Source organism: Neophocaena asiaeorientalis, unplaced genomic scaffold (genome assembly GCF_003031525.2).
Source record: "Neophocaena asiaeorientalis asiaeorientalis breed wild unplaced genomic scaffold, Neophocaena_asiaeorientalis_V1.1 scaffold108, whole genome shotgun sequence".
In the NCBI taxonomy this organism is placed as follows: domain Eukaryota; kingdom Metazoa; phylum Chordata; class Mammalia; order Artiodactyla; family Phocoenidae; genus Neophocaena; species Neophocaena asiaeorientalis.
This window is the reverse complement of record NW_020173770.1, coordinates 4,495,675-4,517,709: the sequence shown is the minus strand read 5'-3', so window position 1 is coordinate 4,517,709 and position 22,035 is coordinate 4,495,675. Positions and strand designations below refer to the sequence as shown.

Sequence of the window (22,035 nt, the reverse complement as noted above, 5' to 3'; positions counted from 1 at the left end):
CCCCCCCCCCCCCCACCAGGTAAAGGACACGAGACTCTTGTTTAAATGAGGCAGCATGCAATTTTAATCAGTTGGGCCCTTAAAAAGAAAGGAAAACAGCTGCTGCTTGTTAATTGGCAAACATTTTTTGCCAATGAGCTCATCATTTATTCACTGTTTTTAATAGAGACTTAAATTCCACCAAGGAAGGCGTTATCACCATATTTTAATATCTGTCGGGACACGTGCAGCTAAATGACCCTCTTGCAGAGCGTGAGCAGTGGTTTCCCAAAGACCCCTCTGCGCCCCCCCCAACTCCTCGCCAGGCGTCCCCTCCTGTGGTCCTGCCCGATGACGGGCATGCTCACCACGGGCAGCATCGGTTCAGTATTTGTAATAATTGTGACACCCTGGTAAACATTAGAAAAACAAACCCACAAAGGCAAAGCCTGCCTTTTCCATATTCCATTGCACTTATTGATAGCAGTCCCTTGGGCCAGGCCCACAATGTCTTGAAGGATTCGGGGGCAGAGGACTGGAACATTCTGCTCACCCTGGAATGTCCCCTCTGTTCTTCATGACTCCTGCCTAAAGTGGGAGTAGAAAGAACTCTGCCCTGCAAACAAGAGCCTCTGCGCTTTTCCGTTCTCTGTCAAATTCCTGTAACCGGTGAGGCTCTGTCGTGCCTCGGTTGATTCCTCTCCGGGCTGGCGGCCATCCTCAGTACCTCGTTGCCTTCCTGGCAGGGGTCTGAGAGGGTTAATGAGTTAATACTGAGAAAGAGCTTTCATGCCCCAATGATAGTTATTGCTTCCCTTTGCTGAAACTCAGCAAGCAGGGAATGATGAACAATTATGTTGTTTTCCTTCTCTTCCGTGAGCTGTCCCTTTGATCCCAGAATAAGTTGGGAGAGCGCTGATGACCCCTCGCAGAAACTGGAATAGGCAATACATTTATTGAAATGATACCATAATATCAAGATACCCTGGTCTCTGCTATGCACGGTCCTCAAGCTTCTAAGCACGAAATGAACTTATTCTGTTTTCTGATATTTGCATGCCACAGAGCTCCCTGGGTAGGATGGGAAGTGCCCGTACCGGGAGAGCCATGCTGGGTAGGTAAGAGGGATGATGTGGACTGAGGTGGTCAGGGCGTAATGTGCTGGGTGCTGTGTGTGCTTTTAGAGCTTTCCCTCAAATCCCAAGAAGTTAGCACTTTTCCGAAGCTTTCTAAGCTTTAGGCCTCCCCTTGCACTTCGCACTTTGCAGGGGCTGGGGGTTCATGTGTGCGTATTTAAGATGTCTGCTTGTATACAAAATTTAGTAAGAGCGGAAGCATAGAACGGATTGGTCAGCTACCTCGACATCTACTAAGCCCCAAACGAAGGAGTGTGGCCTTTCGGAAGACCTCCCTTTGAGCTCTGATGTTGCCCCCTCCTATCTGGGTGACCTTGGACAACTCACTCCGCCTTTCTGGCCCTGTTTTGTGGTCTGAAGGAGATTAAAAGCATCCTGTGAAGTTCTAGAGACAGCTTAGTTAATTGGATCTAGCTAGGATACCATACTTTAAAATTCAGTAGAAACAGGATGAGCTTCCTATGTCCTTCTAGGTGATTCTGTGCAAATCACTTATTTTGGTGTTTTTAGTGGCAGTTGACGTTTGAGAGTCACAGAAGTAGGGGCCGTTTGGTGGGATAATGAAGACTTTCCCACCACACCGTCCTTCTCCTCCTCTCTGGGAAGCGAGAGGGAAGAGGAACTTTCCATGGGTTTCATTTGCCCACTAAAGTATGGGTCATGTTAAGTCAGTATGACTCTAGTGCAGGGATTCTCAGCATCTGCATGGTTGGTGACTGGGGCTGCCCCGTGTCTGTAGGATGTTTAGAGGTATCCCTGGCCTCCAGCCACTAGATGCCAGTAGTACCAATCCTTAAGTTGTGACAACCAAAAATGTCACTAGACTTTACCAAATGTCCTCCAGCGGGGCAAAAGTCTGCCCCCTCCCATAGCCCCTCGCGAAAGCCATGACCTCCCTCAGAAGGCCAGGGACTGCCGTGGGCCTTGTCCTCTGGTGGGTTATCATGATACATTTATTTGAGGCTTTTGGTTTAAAACTATGTGTGGAATGATGAAAAGGAAGTATAATGTAGCTAAGACATCTTGAGGAGATTGGCAAGCTGAAGCAGACAAAATTGTTATTTCAAAACAGTTTTAACTTGGCTTGAATTTATTTTTACCAGAACAGAAGAAAAAGGGTATCAGCTAAAGGTCACTCTGACAGGGATCTCTTCATTCTTCTGCCTCACTGTTTCCCGGTTTGTACTTTGTCCAGCGAAAAATCCTCCATGGAAACCGGGAGAAACTCAGCTCCTGTGCCTGGGAACTGGCATCCCAGAGTTTTTCCACCGTGAGGAGCAGGGAACTGGGAATTTTACTTCCCCGCTGGCTGAGACGGCCAGGGGCCTCTGCAGGCCAGACTGTAAGAGGGAGGTTAAGGGGCGGGGTGAGCCCCAGGGGCTAGTCTGGGGTTGCGGTGGGAGGATAGAGTGGAGGGGATGTTTTCTTTCAGGGTTGAGAATAGTAACAGCTGAAAGTGGGCCCTGCAGTGTGAAGGGCAAGAGAGGGACATGTGTGTCTCATTCTCTCTGGGGCTCCCAGTGTCAAGACTAGGCATGTAAGGTATACATGAACCTTTGTTGGGGGGCACGGGTTTGATCCCTGGTCAGGGAATTAAGATCCCACATGGTGCGGCCAAAAAACCCCACCACCACCAAAAAATGAAACAAATTTGTTGAATAAGTGAATGAGCCTTTTTGAGATGGCCGAAGCCGGGGATTATCAGCTCAATGCCTGTGAAGGCCGGTAGGGTGCTAAGTGTGGGAGGGGCTGGGCACCAGGCAGGAGAGAAAGGTGGGCTGCCCGGGACCAGGGCAGCTGCTGTTCTGTTACTATCACCTTGACAACAGATACTTACGACGTACAGGTGCTAGTCTAGCACTTCACTTGTATTGTTTCATTTAAACTTAATTCTAATCATCCAAAAAGTCAGAACGTCATGGAAGGTGAACCAAGTGAAGCCATGAAGTAAACATCCTGATGGATGGGCTTCTTTCACTTGGTCCTGAGCTCACACACTGCTCATTTTTGGACTCCTGCCCCATTCTCTTCCACGAGGAGTTAGTGCACAAAGGGCTGCCCCTCTTCCCATTGTTCCTTTCCTGTTTCTCAGAACCTGTCGCCTGCTTTTCTCCACTTGGCAGGCTTGCTCCCACAATCAGGCTTTCTCACAATGTTCTACCTCTCTGGGTATGAGCCCTTCTGCCTCCACAAGCTCACAGGAGGCAAGGCCAATGTGAATGTTATGTTCCTGGGAAGGACTGAAATTGTGGGTTTCCAATGTTAAAGCAATCTGTCTTTTATCGTTTGTCATTCACATAGTTTAGTGACTCCTTGGCAAACAAAACCCGCACATCGTGACAGTGGTGGGGCTTTCCCTTGCTCGTAAGGGACATTTATTATGTCTTCTGAAATCTGAAAGGATTATTTTCAAATATCAAAATAACATACACACAGCGGTACTTTTATAACTTGAAAATGTCCCAAGCCTTTAGGACAATCTAAATGTTCTTCTCTTAATATGTGAAAACGAGGTCTGTTTTCAGTAGGAGGGGAGTATGTCATGTAAGAGATACTCAGCGGAATTGCCAAGTGCCTTCTTGAAGGTGAACGTGAACTTCCACTCAAGGCCACAGGAGGAATAGAGCTGGAATGAACCTTCTTTCATTATATTTTGGATGACTGCTTTCCGTCTACTTTCTTCAGGAGAACCCATAAGTAGTGAACACTTGCATAGAGCTGTCAACGTGAACGATGAAGATTTGCTGCTTCGAATACTACAAGGAGGGTGAGGGAGCTCTGCCTTTTAAAAACTTAAATTTTTTTTTTTAATCCCCAGTAAGTGTTTAGAAATGCATGCATGCAGCTTAACTTTATTTTCCTAAAATTGCCCACGGCTTTGAAACGGGCTCCAAAATTGATCTCAGGTGACTGGTGTGAGTGCAGCATGGCTCATAAAGATGACCGTAGACAGCCCCGTGTAAATGATATATTTTGTCATTATTTAATGAACATTGAAAACAGATATGATGAGTCTGGGTGTCATATATTCTTCCCAGAAATAACTTATGACTCTTGCTTATATGCCGTAGCATTTAGGCAAATTTTGCCCCTAAATGCCTGCGTCTAATTCCTGATGAAATTAAGGAATCACTAAATCAGCTGTTTCTAACTCAAAAGGCTGATAAAACCCTAGAGGGAAAATGTTGAATACAGTTGCCGCCAATGAGATACTTGAAGCTGTCTCCCAAATGAAAACAGGACAACGTTATCTAGATCGTTTTAGAATTGATAGTGTTGAGTGCCTTAGAAGACAAGTCATGTGTGAATTGAGGCTCTGTAAGTTGGAGAAGGTTCCCGAAAAACGCCACAGCTTCTAAGCTGCTGTTGAAGAGCTGGGCTTTCTTTCTTCCTTTTTTTTTTTTTTTTGCGGTACGCGGGCCTCTCACTGCGGTGGCCTCTCCCGTTGCGGAGCACAGGCTCCGGACGCGCAGGCTTAGCGGCCATGGCTCACGGGCCCAGCCGCTCCGCGGCATGTGGGATCTTCCCAGACCGGGGCACGAACCCGCGTGCCCTGCATCGGCAGGCGGACGCTCAACCACTGCGCCATCAGGGAAGCCCGAAGAGCTGCGCTTTCTTCTTTGAGCAGCAATGCTTTATGCCCAGTGGGTGCAGTGGGGACCAGGCTGGTGTTGGGTGGAGCTGAGAGCCTGCAGTGAAGCCACTGTGTCCCCCGCTAGTTTAGAGGGGCCGTGTTCTTCATAGAGGATTTTAGCAGATTACGTAATGGTTATGAATTGAAGGAAGTGCCTATTTTAAGTGAAATTACAGCAATTTCCTCTTCTTTCCTTGTGAATTTGAATCCTTTAAAACATTAGGCAGGGCAGTCTAAGACAACAAAAACTTAATGGTGCAGAAGGAACTGGAATTTTCAGGAAAATGAACCATTTTAACCACCTGTGCCCTGAAAGAGAAGTCAGCTGTGAATCCACAGGGAGCCGTGTGGGCACGTTCATCTCTTTATTTTCCCTCTGTGTTTCCCCCAAGCAACGTGAAGGTTGATGTTCCCAATAAGTTTGGCTTTACCGCTCTGATGGTCGCTGCCCAGAGAGGATACACCAGGTATGGCGCTTCCCTCTGCATCCCTTAGGGAGGGGTTGAGCCCCTCGCTCCTCCCAAAGGCTCCTCTCAGGACGGGGACGGGGACGGGAGGGGAAGGGCCGTCGGTGGGGGAGGGGGGGAACCCAGCTTCAGTTCTCTTTCCAAAATTGAGCCATGTAGGGGCTGAACAGAAGCTCAGCTGCTTTTATCATAAAGTCACACAACATGCAGGAGAGGGTATAAAAATGTATAATCATGTGATAAGGAAGAGAGGTAGCCATTTAAATTACATTTTGCAAGGTATTTTATATGTCCTGGGAAAACTGGTTATTAGAATGTGAATTTCTTTAAAAAAAGAAAAGGGGGGGGAGGGATATTCATTCTAGAAAACAAATTTCCCTGATAGGTTGTTCAGATATAATTTCCACTGACACAATCTATTTTCTCTACTCCTCACGGAGATACACATAAATATTGAGAGCTTATTTTTTCCAACATATTTATATTTAACTAAAATGCCATTTTTCAAGAAGTAGAAATGGATTTTCATTAGATTCTACCATTTGAAAATGTATTTCCAATGGTCATTAAAATTAAAGTGAGAGTGAGTTGGTTTCATAGTCTAACTTGTTTCATGTGGTATAGTTTTTTGTTTTCAATGATTAATTCACGTAAAGGGTAAAAAACTGTTTGTTTGTTTTTTGGTGTGGAGAGGCAGTCTCTTGGTTTAGTAATGCCCTGTCTTTAAAGCCAGCTGCCTCTGAAGATGGAGAAGAGAGAGTTGCCAGGACAGGTCTTAAATATAGAGTCGTTCATTTTTACTGGGTTATCGGGGGTTCCTATTCATCAAAGCTGCTTACCCAGCGACTCTGAAATTTGTCTTGTTTAGGCTTGTGAAAATCCTCGTTTCTAATGGCACAGATGTGAATCTGCAGAACGGAAGTGGCAAAGACAGGTAGGTATGGAACATGCCCTAAACTGTTCCCATACTTGTGTCACTAGGCTTGGGTTTTTGATTTACCCAAATATTTTCTTGGTTTTTTTTTTTGACAGTACTGAGAGGTGATAGGTCTCAAAGGAACGATGGCAACTCAAAAACTGACTTATTCACTTGTCCACTTATTCTTCCACTCAACAGGGTATTTGGGGGGATATCCATTATAATGCGTCTGCCTTCCCTAGCTTGAGCCCAGCAGACACGAAGCGCTCAGTAAGTGATAGTTACTGAAGCAGTTTTCTCCAGCCGTGTGCTGGGCATTTGGTTGTAAGTGCCTGTAGCACTTTGTACCTCCCTAAGGGCTCTCATTGCACGTCGCCTGACTCTGTTAACTAGAAGTCTTCGGTGTTTCCAAGGAAGCAAAAGGCATTCACAAAGATACAACCCAGTTACTTCCCTGAGGTGAAAGGGCTGAGTGCCTTGCAGGAGAAGTTTGTGGAAAGAACATGATACTTGGAAACTTGTTCTTACAATGATGAGAGAATGTTGTAGAAAGACCTAAGTTTAATTAATTAATTCAAATCAACCAATATTTATTGAATGACTGCCACATGCCAGGCTCTGTGCTTGGCACTTGGGTAGAACAGTGAATAAAATGCAAAGCCTTTGCTCAAGGAGCTTATAGTCACGTGATGTATGCCGATCAAAGGTTTATGCACTGCAAACTAGTATGTAAGGAGCAGCTACAAAACACTGATCAAATATGGTAGGCCACAAAGAGGACATCAATTTCTAAAACCAGAAAGCCTACCTACCACACTCTCTGGACATAGTGCAGCAATAGATTTTAGTAACCTTGAAAAAATCACTTAAGTTTTAACAGTAATTTTTCAAATAACTCTTAGGTATTTTTGGAACTAAGCCATCAATTCAAGAAGTTTGAAAAAATAATAGTGCCATTTTAAAAAGAAAAAAGAAAAACTTGAGAGGTATGAAAGAGAAGAATTTTTAAAAAGTAGAAATTGATTATAAAATAAAGACTGTTGAGAAATGTAAGAGCTACCTCTTAAACCAAAGCTACACAATAAAATGGACCAATTTTGTACATCTCAGAGGAAAGAAAAAATTAGAAATCTGAAAGGATTCATAACACTATAGAGCAAATTTAAGCATGAAAAGAAAGTGGTACACTTGCATCTAAAATAGATTTGATCAAATCATTGAAATGCATACTTTTTTAGAGAAAATTTAAACCATCAAAATCAACTCAAGAAGTAGAACATCCAAAATAGCCAATATCCATACAAGAAATTAGAAAATTTATTGAAAGATCACCTCCAAAATAGGCTCTGTGGTTGGTCTGTTCTACCAATGAGCTTGTTCAGATTTTCTAGGTACTGATAATAACCTTGAACTTTTCCACAGCAGAGAGGAAGCTGGAAAGCTACAGAGGATAGCCTTATTGATAAAATCTGATAGAAAGAAAGCTATTTGTACATCTTTATGTGAAGACATTTATGTATCTCTTCCATCCTAGCTAAGGGATCATACAGGAGGGTAAGGATATCTAGATCAGGAAATTTCTTAATGCTTCCCATCAGTAGACTGAAGGTGAAAAAAAGCCTGTGTGTGTGTAACTGGTCCTCTGTCTCTTTTTTTATTTAAAAATTTTTTTCTTATAGCAATGACTTTTGAGGAGACGGGATCAATTATCTTAGAGGATGCCCTGTATTCTTGATCTGCTCAGTTGTCTCCTAGGTGTGAAGGAGGCATTTAACTTGTTCCTTATTTCCAATAAAGTGAAAATTAGGTTTAAAGGCTTGATTGGATTCAGGTTAACACTTTTAGCAAGAGCACTTCAGAGCTGGTGTTGTGGCTTCAGTTTGCCCCTGTCAGGCCTGTGATGCAGGTTGCCCCCCAGTTGGTGATTCTACTTCTCATCCTTTGGTGAGCGTGTAACAGCTAAGTCTTTCCTTTGTAAAGATATAGCTTCCCATTGCAATTAGAAAATAATCTATGGGTTAGAAATTCAGTACAGTGTGAATATCCTGTTCTCCATTAAACTTTCATCCAAAAATTTTAGCATCTACTGTGATCCTTGCCTGAATCAATTATTTAATTGGGACTTGCCACAAAGTGATTTTCTAATTCCCTGATTCCTCCCATATTTATTAGCTGTGTAGTCTTCTGTTAACAAGAGCTTTCCCTCATCAACTGGGGATGGACTACACTGTATTCTATAAAGACAACATAAATGTTTATTTAAGTACCAATATTTAGAGTAAGGAATTGGTTTAACAGTTATCTCTAATAGTGTCCGATGAGATTTTTTTCTTTTTCTTTTCTAAATATCATCATGGACTGGTAGATGTCTTTAAATCCAACATTTTACTCTATTACAGCGATTATTCATTTTTCGGAGGTATAATTCACATACCATAAAATTCATTCTGCTACAATGTACAATTCAGCGTTTAAAAATTTATGAACAAAGTTGTGTAACCACCATCACTGTATAAATCCGGAAGATTTTCATCAACACAGAAAGAAGCCCTATATTCATCAGCAGTCACTTACCATCTCCTCCTTCCAGCTTCAGCAACCGCTAACCTGCTAGTTCTGTCTGTATGGATTTGTCTATTCTGGACATTTCATATAAATGAAATCATACTATGTGGCCTTTTGCACCTGGCTTTTATTTAGCATAATGTTTTAAGGTCCATCTACATTGTAGCATATGTCAGTACTTCACTTCCTTTTTACGGCCAAATTATATTCCATTGTATGGATATACCACAATGTGTCTATTCATCCGTCGATAGACACATACATTTTATGTGAATAATTTTCGTGGCTTTTCCACCCAAATTAGGATTTCTCACTTAGGTTTAAGCCAGGGAGGGTAAATGTAGACCTGAGTGTGGAGACCCCACTTACAGCCAAATGCTCCTTCTGCTGTGTGTTGCAGTCTAATGCTTGCGTGCTACGCGGGACACCTAGATGTTGTGAAATACCTCCGAAGACACGGTGCTTCCTGGGACACTAGAGACCTAGGAGGCTGTACAGCTCTGCACTGGGCTGCAGATGGAGGCCACTGCAGTGTGATTGAGTGGATGATAAAGGACGGCTGTGAGGTACGGATTGTCTTTGTTAACTACACACGTAAAGAACCTAAATGCTGTTCCATAGGGTTTAGGACAAGCAGGGCCTTATGTGGATGTCTTTTGATTAGTTGAACCTAGAAATGCTGGAGAAAGTTCTCTGACTTAAGAGCAAGAAAGTTCCTGAAGCCTTTTGGGAAAAAAAGATCGTTACAGAATTGTTACGATAGTGAGGCTTCAGATTGTCACGGAGGTTCATCGCGTGTGGGGGAAAAAGGAACAGTGCTGAATCCAGAGCTGGACCTGATGCTTCTTCTACTTTGTTGATTCCTTTGTTCATTCCCTATGCCAACAAAGCTTGATGGTGCCTCTACAACACACCAGATACTGTCGTAGGTGCTGGATGCACCAAGATGTTCAGAACTCTTATAGCCATACTGCTGCTTATTGCTTTTAGAATTAGATTATTTTTATGCTTGGGTTTGCTTTAAAGATTAGTCATTAAAAAAAACTTCCGAAGAGCAAACACTGTATCAAGAATAGAGCATTCCAGGGGCTTCCCTGGTGGCGCAGTGGTTGAGAGTCCGCCTGCCGATACAGGGGACACGGGTTCGTGCCCCAGTCCGGGAAGATCCCACATGCCCCGTAGCGGCTGGGCCCGTGAGCCATGGCCGCTGAGCCTGCGCGTCCGGAGCCTGTGCTCTGCGGTGGGAGAGGCCACACCAGTGAGAGGCCCGCGTACCGCAAAAAAAAGAATAGAGCATATTCCAGCTCTCGTGTCTTTGCTTTGAAGCAGGCATGTTGGTTTGCTTCTGGTTTCATGTTATCAGAAAGCACAAATTCTACTTGGCAAATGGAAGTAGAGTTGTTTGGACTCTTCTAAAGATATTTGAAGATGGGCAAATAGAATTAGCTCCATTAGGGTAATTGCTGCTAACTTTGAAAACTTTAGAAGATTTCAAAGAAGTTAAATAAAAATTTCAGGGCATGGAAATAAGGAATGATGAACAAAATTCTCTCCTAATTGTGATTGCCAGATGGTGTAGACTACTGAGAAGTTAAACTGATGACCTGGAAAATAAACTCGAATGGAGAAGAGTTATGTCTCCCGGAAGATGTCTGTAGATTTGTCCTAGTTTGTCTCTGAAGTGGGATTGAGCAAAAGGAAGGCTTAAGTTGTGGGATCTCACTGGTTCCTGCTGCTGCTTTGAGAGGGCTGAGAAGAGGGCCCCTTGGAGGAAGAACCTCAATCAAGATAAATCCCTTTTATTACATTTCTTGTTTTGTTTTAGACACACGCACAAAAGGTCAGAGGTATCAGCCTTCGTGCCTTGGTGGTTAGGGCCCACACCTGCCTTGGGTGGTGGTGACAGCTACATTCCTCTTGTTTGGTTTATGATGAATTCTGCTCATGCTTTGGACCCAGTAAAAGTCTGTAGCTGAAAATGAAGTTTGACCTGTGCTGAAAGAAGGGCAGGTCTCTGCCATCAACATGTAATGCTGGAATTTTGGAAGTGTAGTCTCTCTGGGCTTCAGTTATGGACACACTCATTTGGGGTGAATTCCATCTTTTTCTGTAGCACTGGAACTCCATAAATGTGTCCACAAAAGGTTTCTGTGTGGCTGGTAGATGATATCAACACGAGTCCCTCTCTGTTCTTGGCAGGTGGTTGATCTGATGCTTCGGAAGACAGTGGGTTGGATCTGGGAGCAAAGTGGGGCATTGTCACCCTCTTCTCGAATCGAATGATCTATACTGAGAGCGAGTTATTTGCACGGGGAACCATTTCTACATTTAATGAGCCATGTGACCTCAGGGAAGGTATTCGACTTCTGTGAGATTTGGTTTAAACATTTGTAAATCAGGAATAAAAATAGCTACCCCTGTTTAACCCTCAGGACCAAAGAGAAAATGTGTGTGGAAGCGCATTGGAAATGCATAAAGTACCTTGTAGTACGAGGTGGTTATTTTATTATTATTTAAATATAATGGAGCTTGCTGCCCAAAGGTGGTTATTTGCAAGAGGAAGAGCTGCACGTCTTAACGGTGTTGCAGTGGCTAATCTCATACACACAAATCACCTGCAAGGTCCTAAGGCCCTACTGGCAGTTCCTTGTTTGTTATTCCGGTCTGATGCTTCATACTAAAGCTGCAGAGAGCTCTGAGTAATTCTTCTGTTAAGTAATTCTTCTAAATTAGACCTGTGTGTGCGTCCATGCGTCCGTCTGTGCACATGTGTATATGTCTACTTCGGTACCACTCTTCACGGATGGATGAGGTCCTTGTTGGGATTGGAGGAGGCAGTATCTACATTTCATTATTCTAGAATATGTCTTAAAAAGCATGAAACTGAAGGATCTTAATGTCGGGCAGATTATTAGAAATGGCCCATCTTACTACCAGGCAAACTACATTTTGGACGAGGCATTAGTTAGTTGGCTGACTTTTCAGACTGGGTTTCATGTAAGAGATCTGGTTGCTTTGTATTTACTCCGGCTGTAGTTCTCCTGCTTAAAATTAATACCTATTGGTAAGTATCAGGGTGGGCGTTTATATTACTGTCTTGTTCCAGAAGGGATTTAAAGCCGCTTACAAAGACGCTTAAAAGTAAGCAGCAGACACCCTTTAAAAACCAGACGAGGGAAGTTAGGCACGAGAAAATAAGGCAGGGCTCACATGGGGCCAAGGAGGAGGTGATTACATTTCATTTTTCTGTTCCATTTGAACAAAATGTAAATGAAGATGCCCGTGTGTGGGGAGGGGCCTCCTGGGGCCTCTCAGCACCCTCGAAAGTGGTCCAAACACAGCTGCTCACTGTGTAAATGTGAATTGAAATCACGGTCCAATCAACTCTCACCAGGTCTAGAAAGACTGCTATCTAAATTGTGGGGGAATTTGGGCAAGTAGACATTTCTTTATGTTTCTGATGAGTGATTTTCAGGGAAAGAAAGTGGGCTAAGGGCCACTCTCCCTGTGGCTCTCCAGGTGGACACCACGGATGCTGGCTCGGGGTGGACCCCGCTCATGAGAGTCTCTGCGGTCTCGGGGAACCAGGAGGTCGCCTCTCTGCTGATTGACGCGGGCGCGGATGTGAATATGAAAGACAAAGACGGGAAGACCCCTCTCATGGTACGCCTTGCTACACACAGCAGCCTGGCTTGACAGGTGGAATTAAGGTCAGAGCTGGCCCTAAAACAGATATTCTTGAGAGTGCAGCCACATAAGAGCACTGGGGGGCTTCCCTGGTGGCGCAGTGGTTTAGAGTCCACCTGCCGATGCCGGGGACACGGGTTCGTGCCCCGGTTCTGGGAAGATCCCACATGCCGCGGAGCGGCTAGGCCCGTGAGCCATGGCCGCTGAGCCTGCGCGTCCGGAGCCTGTGCTCCGCAACGGGAGAGGCCACAACCGTGAGAGGCCCGCGTACCGCAAAAAAAAAAAAAAAGCACTGGGTTTTGGTTGCATGTGTATTCCCTATCGGCCTGTGAATTAAGATATGGCGATGTCACCATAGCATTTTTTGGGGGGTGGGGGGGTCACTCTAGCATTTTTGTTGTCTTTTGGCAACTTTCTTGAAGGATTACAAACCCCAGTCCCTGGGGCCATTTTAGGATCAAAACAAAGAAGTGCTGTTCTCTGTCCTGGTTTGGCCTAGGACTTGTCAGGTCATCCCACATGGAGAAAAGCAGATTTCCTTTCCTCTTCCCTTGCAGCTGCCATGGCGGTGCAGCGAGGTCCACACACCCGTCCTGCAAAGCCACAGCGGCCCCAGACAGCTCTGACTCTTGAGTGTGCTGCTGGTGGGTGTCCTGGACCTGTCCCACCAGGCACCCGCTTCCGCTCACCCCCACTGTTTGTTTCCTAGGTGGCCGTGCTGAATAACCATGAAGAATTAGTCCAGTTGCTTCTTGACAAAGGGGCAGACGCAAGTGTGAAAAATGAGGTATGTAACTCCATCTCCATCTAAGGATTTTTTCCTGGTGAAGAGGAGAGAACACAGATACAAAAGAATTTTTCTTGTTTTCTCTTCCAGTTTGGCAAAGGTGTCCTAGAAATGGCCAGAGTTTTTGACAGAAAGGTTGGGATGTTCTTTCTGCCCTTTGAGGCGCATTTTGCAGCACTTAAAAAAAAAACCCAAACCTTGGATTACATGCACCTGTTTTTGTTTATCTAGAATGTAGTCTCCTTATTAGAAGAAATGAAAAAAAAGCAAATGCCGAAGAAGTCATCTATTCGCTGACCGGGGCACCTCTTACCTCCCTCCGAAAGCCAAGTGAAACGAAGCAGAACGGGACTTGAACTAGAGAGATGAAATTCCGCATCTTTGAGGGCTATGCATTTGATTAACTATTTGGTGAAGATTCACAGTACTTTTGTAACATACAACTGTTCTCACTTTGAAATACATCCTTTTACCTAAGTACGCGTGGTGGTGGTGTCTCATCGGGCATCTGTAGAACGGGGATGTTTCCTTGTGCTCAGGCCTTTTGGAGTTAGACGTGAAGCAAAATATTTATGTCCCGGAGCTGCACAAACATACACGGGCCTCCCACTTCCCGCTCCTGCCCTCCAAGCTGTCCTCCGAGCCACTCCAGGACCCGATGGAAATTCCTTCTCCCATGTGTTTTTAATTATGTCCTTCCTTCCCAACCTGAGGCCTTCCAGGCCGTGTGGTCAGGCTGGTGCGCCCTCCTGAGAGACGCTCCTCCTGAAAGCCCAGGAGGCCACGTGAAGAGTTTTCCACTCAGCCGTTGGCCTCACATCAAAGCACAAGACGCGTATTTCAAGACTCCGATTCTGCTCCATTAGAGCAGTCCTTTTAGAACAGACCTGTCTGAGGATGTGTTTGTGTACACTCAGGCCCTGATAATGAAAGAGCCGGCCTGCTGGCCTGTTGACAACTTTGCCAAAGAGGAGTATATTATTACATCGAGTCCTCAGAGCAGAAAGGGTTTCGATGCTGATCACTCAGTTCTAAGACAAGTAGGACTGAACAGGTCTGCTGGTTGGGAGCTCAGACACAAACGTGTTCGAGCTTTAGTTTGGCAGACACACTTAAAAATCGGCACAGAGGGGAGCGAGCCGACCACATGCATTTCGCGTCTCCAGAGACAAGCTGGTTAGCTTGACCCCAGGAGAAGACCAGCTACAGAGGTCTGCCTGGGACTGGAATTTTCTCTGCAGGGAAAGAGCAATTAAAAGGTTATTAATGTGCCAGAGCTCTGGGGGAAGGGCATAGAGAAGAAACACACAATCAGTCTTTTGATGTTGGCAGTTCTCAGCTTTATTCCATACAGCTTATAGACTGTCCACCTTAGGAACTGGATCTGTGGATCATATGCAGTTCTCTCCTTAGATATTTCACTAGCGTTTTACCTTTTGTACAAATGCTTATTCCTTTAGATTTGTTGAAATAGGTTTTTAAAATCTCTCTAGGGCTTCCCTGGTGGTGCAGTGGTTGAGAGTCCGCCTGCCGATGCAGGGGACATGGGTTCGTGCCCCGGTCCGGGAAGATCCCACATGCCGCGGAGTGGCTGGGCCCGTGAGCCATGGCCACTGAGCCTGCGTGTCTGAAGCCTGTGCTCCGCAACGGGAGAGGCCACAACAGTGAGAGGCCTGTGTACCGCAAAAAAAAAAAAAAAAAAAAAACACAAAAAAAAAAAAAAAAAAAAATCTCAAAATCAGAGCATCGTCACGACGTTCCAAAGCTCCTTTCCCCCACCATGTAATGGGGCTGACTTTGGTCAATGAAACGTGAGTGGAAGTGGCTCCTGTCCCTCCAAGAGGAAGCTTTAAGAATCCCCAGGTCCCTCTTGCCTCTGCCACAAGACAGCCGTGATTTGGATGGTGGCCGCTCCATCAGCCCAGGGTCCTGAGACAAGAGCGAGAGCTCACCCAGAATGGACATGACATGTGAGTGAGAAATAGCCCTTTCATGTCCTAAGTCACTGAAATTTAAGAGTGGCTTGTCATCGCAGTGTAACTTAGCCAAAAATGACTGCTTGTAAGGTCCTAGCTTGTATCTGTGAATTTAATTTTCCACTGAAGCACCTCTCAAGTCCTTTGGTTTCCAGTCTTATTTTATTCAGACTCTAAATTTTTATCTACCTACCTTTCTACCTATCTATCTATATTCGGACTTTTTAAAATTCAGGAATGGATATTGAATTTTATCAAATGTCTTTTGTAGCATCTCTGGTTATCATAATATGGCCTATTTCCCTACAAGCTATTAATCTGCTGACTTGGACTACTCGATTTTTAAATATTGAACCATCCTTATATTCCTGAGATGATCTCATTGGGTTACAGTGGGCTGCTGAGTTCTATACGCTCAGGTGCTATGTGTGTTTGCTTTTTAATATTTTTCCTTAATAAGATTAGATGGTGGTTTATCTTGTGTTTTTAATTTTCCCAAGGAAGCAACCCATGCTTTTATTAGCTTCATTTTTCCCAAGTAATTTATACTTTTTATGTCTGAATGGGAATTCCCTCTGGACTGGAATCTCTCGGGAAAGGGCATGAGCAGTGGATTGTCACCAGCATCCCAGGTGAGTGCTTCTAATTCCAGGAGTCTGAGAAACATGGCTGTAGTGTGTTATCACAAGTGGTTTCCTTTGCTATTTGCTAGATAACCTGCTATTCAGCTTTGACTCGCGTCATTGCATTTCTAGGGCACAGGTTGTTTTTCTACTTTTAGTGCATTTTATATATATGTATATATATATGTATCAACTGAGCTACGTTATTAACTATGAGGTCTTCTATGTACTTATTTTTTGCCTGCTTGGTTTGTCATGGGTAGAGGGTGGTAAGAATAAGGACACTTGTTACCATTCTGTAAATCTATTTTTCTCGGTATTCACTGCAGTTCTTTATGAAATTGGATGCTAGTTAAAAAGAAATTTGTAATGCATTCCCATTGCAATTAGATTTTTATTCTGGATATGCCTGATGTAAACGTTTCTAATCCTGCTTGCTTTCTTTTTGAGTTTCTCTCTTCTATAAATAAGGTGAGTTTTAAAAATTTATTTGATAGGTTATGTATCACATCATTCAAAATAGTAGTAGGTTCCCCCCCGCCCCACAGTGTGTGTGAAAAGGCATAAAGGCAACTTCTTCCATCCTTGTCCCATCACCTGACTGGCTCATGTGGACTGCAGCATGCATCCCCCGACCCTCCAGCTCACCATCCTTCTTAGTTTCTTATGCATCTATAGATGAATGAGAATATAGATACATTTTTCTACATGGGAGTTCCCCCTCCCCCATTTTGGTAACATGCTCAGTCATGAATGAGACACATCTTTATATTAACCTGTATACCATTTATTGGATATAATATGCATAACATTGACTTTTTTCTATGGAAAAGCAGGTTGTGTTACCTGTAGACCCCCAATATGAGAAATGTGTACAAAGGTAACAGACTGTAACATAAAAAGGTATGTGAAAAAAATTAGCAAACCAAAGCATGATAAATGGATGAAACACTATAAAAATGAATGTACTGGTTTAGTAGCTGTAACTTTGTACTGTGCCGAATAGCCTGTAGCCAAGTTTTACAGAGTTATACTTATGTGCCACACGTTCAAACAATGCACCTTCCTTAAAACCTCCCCGCTTCACCTGCTAGACGGTACAAGAGCGCAGTGAGCTCTGACGCTACTTGTCCTGCTTGGACTCTTAGAAAAAATATATCAAACTAGAAAGAGAAAACCCTCTATCACTGTCCTTCCTACTTACGTACTTGCTTATATAGGCCATGAACATAGACATCATTCCACTTCTTTGTAAAACTAAAATGATCGCATGAGATTTATCCTTTTTTTTTTCTGGATTTACAGTGTGCTAAATTGAGAACTAAAAAATTATCTTATGGAAGGAGAATCACAGGGAGAATACAGGACATGTTTTTTGGAGATGATGTGGAAACATCAGGGTTGGTTATAGAGGATTGAACCTGGAAGGGCCAAATCACATTGAGAATTCCTTTAACTGTGTGTTAAATCTTATGGCTGTCACGATCCATTATTGAGTACTATGACAATTTTATATGCAGTGTTTCTTCTCCTAATTTTTCTCATATAGAACAGGCTCTTCTTAATGGCTGGATTCTAAGCCACCACTGCTGTCCCAAAAGTAAAGAGGGGGTTTTCTTTAAGACAGGCAGGGGAACGGTTTATTCATGTGCAGGTAAATGGCTTCTGGAAGCATCACTGCACAGAAATGGTTCTCAGCCTGGGGCTCACGAATCTTCCTTAGCTTCTTGTTACTGGTATGACTATCAGAGTTTTCAAATAGGTTTAAAAGAAAGAGGTGTCAGTGGGAACTGTAGAGTGAGTCGAGAGAATTTTGTAATTGGAGGTGAACTGATTTTCTCTGGCCAACTCCCCCTTCTAATAGATAGAAGTCTTTAGCATCCCTCCTGGGGGAGGGACGCTGCCGGATTCCAGGCTGGTGGGGGAGCTGGCAGCGCTGCTCCAAGCTGCAGTGCTGGAGGAGGCTGGGCTTTGGGTGTCCGATGGGTGGACTTGTGGGGCAGCCACCACTTTGGCTGACCTGAAGTAGCTAAAAACGCCGAGATCTGTCAGAGATGGGAGGGGCCTCGGTGCTGGGTTGGGCCTGGGGAAGGAACTCGTGTCTGGGTGATAAGGAGTGACCAAGAGACGTATTAGCCTAGGCTGCCTGTGTCCAGATGCGTTCATGGCCTGCTCGTGAGTTGTGGGAAGGAGAAGAGATGGCAGCTGGCAGCCAGCCATCGTGCGGGGGACGCACAGCCTGAGTCACCCCTGGGGGTCAGCATTGGCACCGGCAGACTTCCGGGTGTAACGTTTATCTGGGTTACTTGTGTCTGGTTGGGGTCAGTTTGATAACAGTGAGGAAGGAGCTCCAGACCGAGTCAGCCCTAGGCTTCCTGCTAGGGAACACCTGGGGAGCCCTCCAGAGCCAACGTTTTAAGTGAAATAAGCCTCATGCTGAAAGCCTGCGAAGGGTCAGGTTGCTGCCCAGGCATCGTGCCCTCTCGGGTGTCGGGGTCTCAATGGCTCAGAGTGCTTTGTAAACAGCAGTGGAGAGATGGCAGGGAGATGCTTGAGAATTCCCGCCGGGCCAGCAGCAGGCTCTGTTTAGCACCATGGAGATCACAGGCTCCTAAGCACGGTCTGCCCCAGGGCAGAGTTGGAGCTGCTCTTCTCTTAGGGGTTACACTGATGTGTTGTACTGATTTGCCGGAACAGTGGACTCTGGTTTCAGGCTGAGAATTCCTAATAAAGTTAAGAAGGCATAAAAATGTCCCCTTTGAGACTAGTCAGGAGTATTTATTCTCATGTAGTTTAATTTGTTGCTCTTGTGGTTTTCTGTGATGTCATCCCACATGTGTAAGCTGGAAAAATCCACACTGGGAAGTGTAATCTCGATATGCATATTTTGACAATGGAAAATGTTATGTATTGTTTCTCTTGGTTGCTACACATCTGATTCCATGTGTCAGGAAAACAAACTGTTACACAAAATTTCAGGCGATAAATTTTTCAGTAGGATGCCTGGAAGATTAGCCATCTACTTCCCAGCAAAGTGGGGTCATATAACCTACAACAACTCTCATAAGATGGAGGAAGGAAAGTGACTACCCTTAGGGCCTGCTCTGTATCGAGACATGCTGACTTTCTCAGCGAGGGCCTTCTAAGCCCCTGTCAACTCTATTATTCCTGCCTATACAATTAAAACAATATTAAAAATAGACTGCCATTGAAATATAAGCATTAACTTTTGTTTCTATCATCTATGAGGATATAAAAAGGGGGAGGAATAGCTCCCACCCCCCAAAACAACCTGGTTATTAGCTACTTTCCTAAGTTATATTAAAATGAAAGTTATTGTTTAATATGCTTCGTTTGACAAATATTGCATCTGGAAGTATTGTTCCTCTAATAATATTCTCTGTGTATTGTAAGGGGATATTAGGTTTAACTGTGTTCTCTTCCAGAAATAAATTGCGTGGCTCTAGAGGAGCACTTAGTACTGTAGACAGATAAGAATGTGTCATCAGCCGTGGCCCCTAAGCGGCCACTGATGATGAGATGTAAGATCACAGCATTAATCTCCTTTAATATTAAACTATTCCTGGTTCTCTGAAATAGAAGCATAGGAATTATAATTAAGGACAGACAAAAAAAAAGTTCACATCCTCTTCCTTGCACTAGGAGAAGGGGCTACACTGCCAGATGCAAGGATTTGGGCATCTACGAAGACAATACCCCCGTGATGCACCATAAAAATTCTGTAAACTTTTCAACAGCGTATGTTTCGGCCTCTTAGCTACCAAATACGATACCAGTTATAGTAATTCTGTATGTACGCCTCAGCAGTAATAGTTTCTAACATGGCTTTATAGTTTTAAGAAATTAATAAATGTATAATGAACAGTTGCATGCTATAAGAGTTGGAATGGATTAGAGCCGAGTTCCCTTGTGTGTGTGTATGTGTGGGGGGCATGGATTTTATTGAGTTTATCCATGATCGTGAATACTGTGTTGCTTGGATACAGTGGGAACACGGGGAAAGTTAAATGCACTCTTGTTTCTGGAAGGCAAACCAAGATTCTTGGTACGTTTTGTCTTTCTGCTTCAAGGCGTGGAAAAACCATTGAAATGACCCCAGATGAAGTCCGTATCATAACACAGTGGATTATGGAACTGCTGTCAATTGCCTTCTAACGTGAAAACCAGTCACATGTGACCCCACTAGAAGACAGACAGAGGCATAATGGCACTTTACCTTGTCTGAGTCATTTTGTAATTTTCATGCCCTTAGATACAAGCATCTTCAAGATCTCCTTTTGGAAATGGCTCCCCAGTCAGACATCTAGAGTGAAAGGCTGACGAAGCTGCCGCCCAGGACTGCACTTCGTGAATATTGATCAGGACTTTGATTTCCTTATCCCATTTCTGTGACGCTCAACAGGTAGGTTGTAAGTGCTTAAGAAATAGATTCCGACTCTGTGCCAGAAACACCTTTTAAAGATTTCCTCAGCCAAGTTGGGAAAATAAGATGCCCCAAAGAGAACTTGATAGTAACTTAGGGTTCTTCGTTCAACATACACTAACAAGGATAGCAGACCCTAACCTGTCCCAATGAACACAGCATTCCATTTGGTTGGAATTTTTGCAAGCCTAGGGATTCTGCCTAATTTTTAATAAGTTGAACCTTGCGGTAAAAGGAGAGTTTTATCTACAGAATTGATTCACTAGATCTGGTTACTGGTTCACATCTGAAAATAGCTGTGCTCCACGGAAAGCCTCATCCATCTGTCGGAACACAGAGTCGTTGTATTATAGTCAAGAACACAAGGTGGTAATTTGTTTAGCTCCAAACAGTACAGGGAGATGGAGGTTTGCAGTGCTTGGGCAGTAGCTGTCTTGTAGAAGCACCACCTTTCCCAATCTAAATAAGGTGCTGACGCCAGCACTCCTTAAAGGGCAGCCAGGGAAAGAAGTTCTTGGTGTTTCTATAAAGCAAACTTCTGTGCCTGCTCTCCAAATGCTCTCAGGGCTGGTGAGCTCAAGGGCAAGTTTCTGGCTGGCCTCGTGTTCCCGTCTCTATACTGGTACGGCCACACCTTAAAATTCCTTTCCGCAACCCAGGTTCTCTCCAAAGCTTCCTGGCCAGAAGCCAGGTCCTTCCCTGTTACCCTGGAGCTTCAAGGGCTAATAACCCTGGTGGGCCAACCTATCAGCTGTGACAGGGCCCAGGTTATCCCCGCAAGCCAAGCATAGGCTGGACCAGGAGCCAGGCTCTGGCCTGAGAGCAGGGGTTCCAGAAAGTCACTCGAGGCTCTACCTGGGGTCTCTTGAGCTGTGTCTGGTACCATAACCACAGCCATGGGTAGCTGGGGAACTGCTGTCCAATAGAGCCTCTTTCAAAAAGTAAACATCCTGTCCAGAATCCCATAAAGCACGATATTTCAAGTTCACTAAACTATTCAAAGCACAAAAAGCCTTCCTTCCATGGAAAACTCAGTGATGGTTTTAAAAAAAACACACAAAAAACGCCCACTACAGCGCACTGCGCTGTAGCAAGCATTCTGCATAAATTAATAATTTACAAGTACCTGAGCAAGTAAAAGTATACACAGCACCACAGCACAGCACCGACGGCAGTAGCTCAAAGTTCTTCAAATCATGGTGTTTGAAACATTAAAAAAATTCTAAAAATTGGTACAAAAAAATAACTCCAACTGGAGTTGAGAGATAGATAGTGCAAACTTCTGTCTTCATTGTTGAACAACGGTGTTGGCTTGCTTCTCACTTTGCATAGGCGATGTGGGTGGCTCTGGGCACTTGATGGGGCTGTTTGGAAGCAGGTCTGCAGGAAGAGCAACCAGAGAGTAGGAAACAAAACTGTAGTTAGAGGCCCTGCCAGCGATTTCTGCAGACACAGACGCCCGGGTTGGAGATGCCTTTTCTTGCACTGTGACGCGCTTCCAGGGTCAGACCCCACCCCCTGCTTTCAGCAGGAATTGCAGATCCCAGAAGGGACCTCGCCGAGGGCTGCAGCAGCTTCAGCCGTTTAGGACCCTTTCCAAAGCTACTGCTCCCGTCCGTCCACGGGAGAAGAGTGCCATTCAACAGAAAAATGGTGCAAGCCACAGAGGTGAGCCTCACGTGTAACTTTAAAATTTGTAGCTTTAAGTCTTAAGTAAAAATAGATAAAACTAACTTGAGTTATGTTTCACTTAACCCACTCTAGCCAGAGTTATAGTATTTCAATGTGTCACCAACATACAGAATTATTAATTATAGT

The 22,035-nt window shown here is 44.3% G+C and overlaps 2 protein-coding genes across 2 annotated transcripts in view; one reads left to right on the top strand and one right to left on the bottom strand.

The window, feature by feature from the left end:
- The window catches only part of FANK1 (fibronectin type III and ankyrin repeat domains 1), a 25,911-nt gene extending 12,186 nt beyond the window's left edge, over positions 1–13,725 (top strand). Inside the window, exons 4-11 of the mRNA XM_024751575.1 lie at positions 3,801–3,882; positions 5,142–5,216; positions 6,085–6,150; positions 9,101–9,266; positions 12,220–12,363; positions 13,097–13,174; positions 13,265–13,309; positions 13,406–13,725. Coding sequence (XP_024607343.1) covers positions 3,801–3,882; positions 5,142–5,216; positions 6,085–6,150; positions 9,101–9,266; positions 12,220–12,363; positions 13,097–13,174; positions 13,265–13,309; positions 13,406–13,471 — 722 coding nt within the window. The 3' untranslated portion in view covers positions 13,472–13,725. The remainder of the gene's footprint in view (positions 1–3,800; positions 3,883–5,141; positions 5,217–6,084; positions 6,151–9,100; positions 9,267–12,219; positions 12,364–13,096; positions 13,175–13,264; positions 13,310–13,405) is intronic.
- A 3,228-nt stretch (positions 13,726–16,953) lies between these two features.
- Positions 16,954–22,035, bottom strand: part of ADAM12 (ADAM metallopeptidase domain 12) — a 317,443-nt gene continuing 312,361 nt past the window's right edge. The window contains exon 22 of the mRNA XM_024751588.1: positions 16,954–21,597. Coding sequence (XP_024607356.1) covers positions 21,537–21,597 — 61 coding nt within the window. The 3' untranslated portion in view covers positions 16,954–21,536. The remainder of the gene's footprint in view (positions 21,598–22,035) is intronic.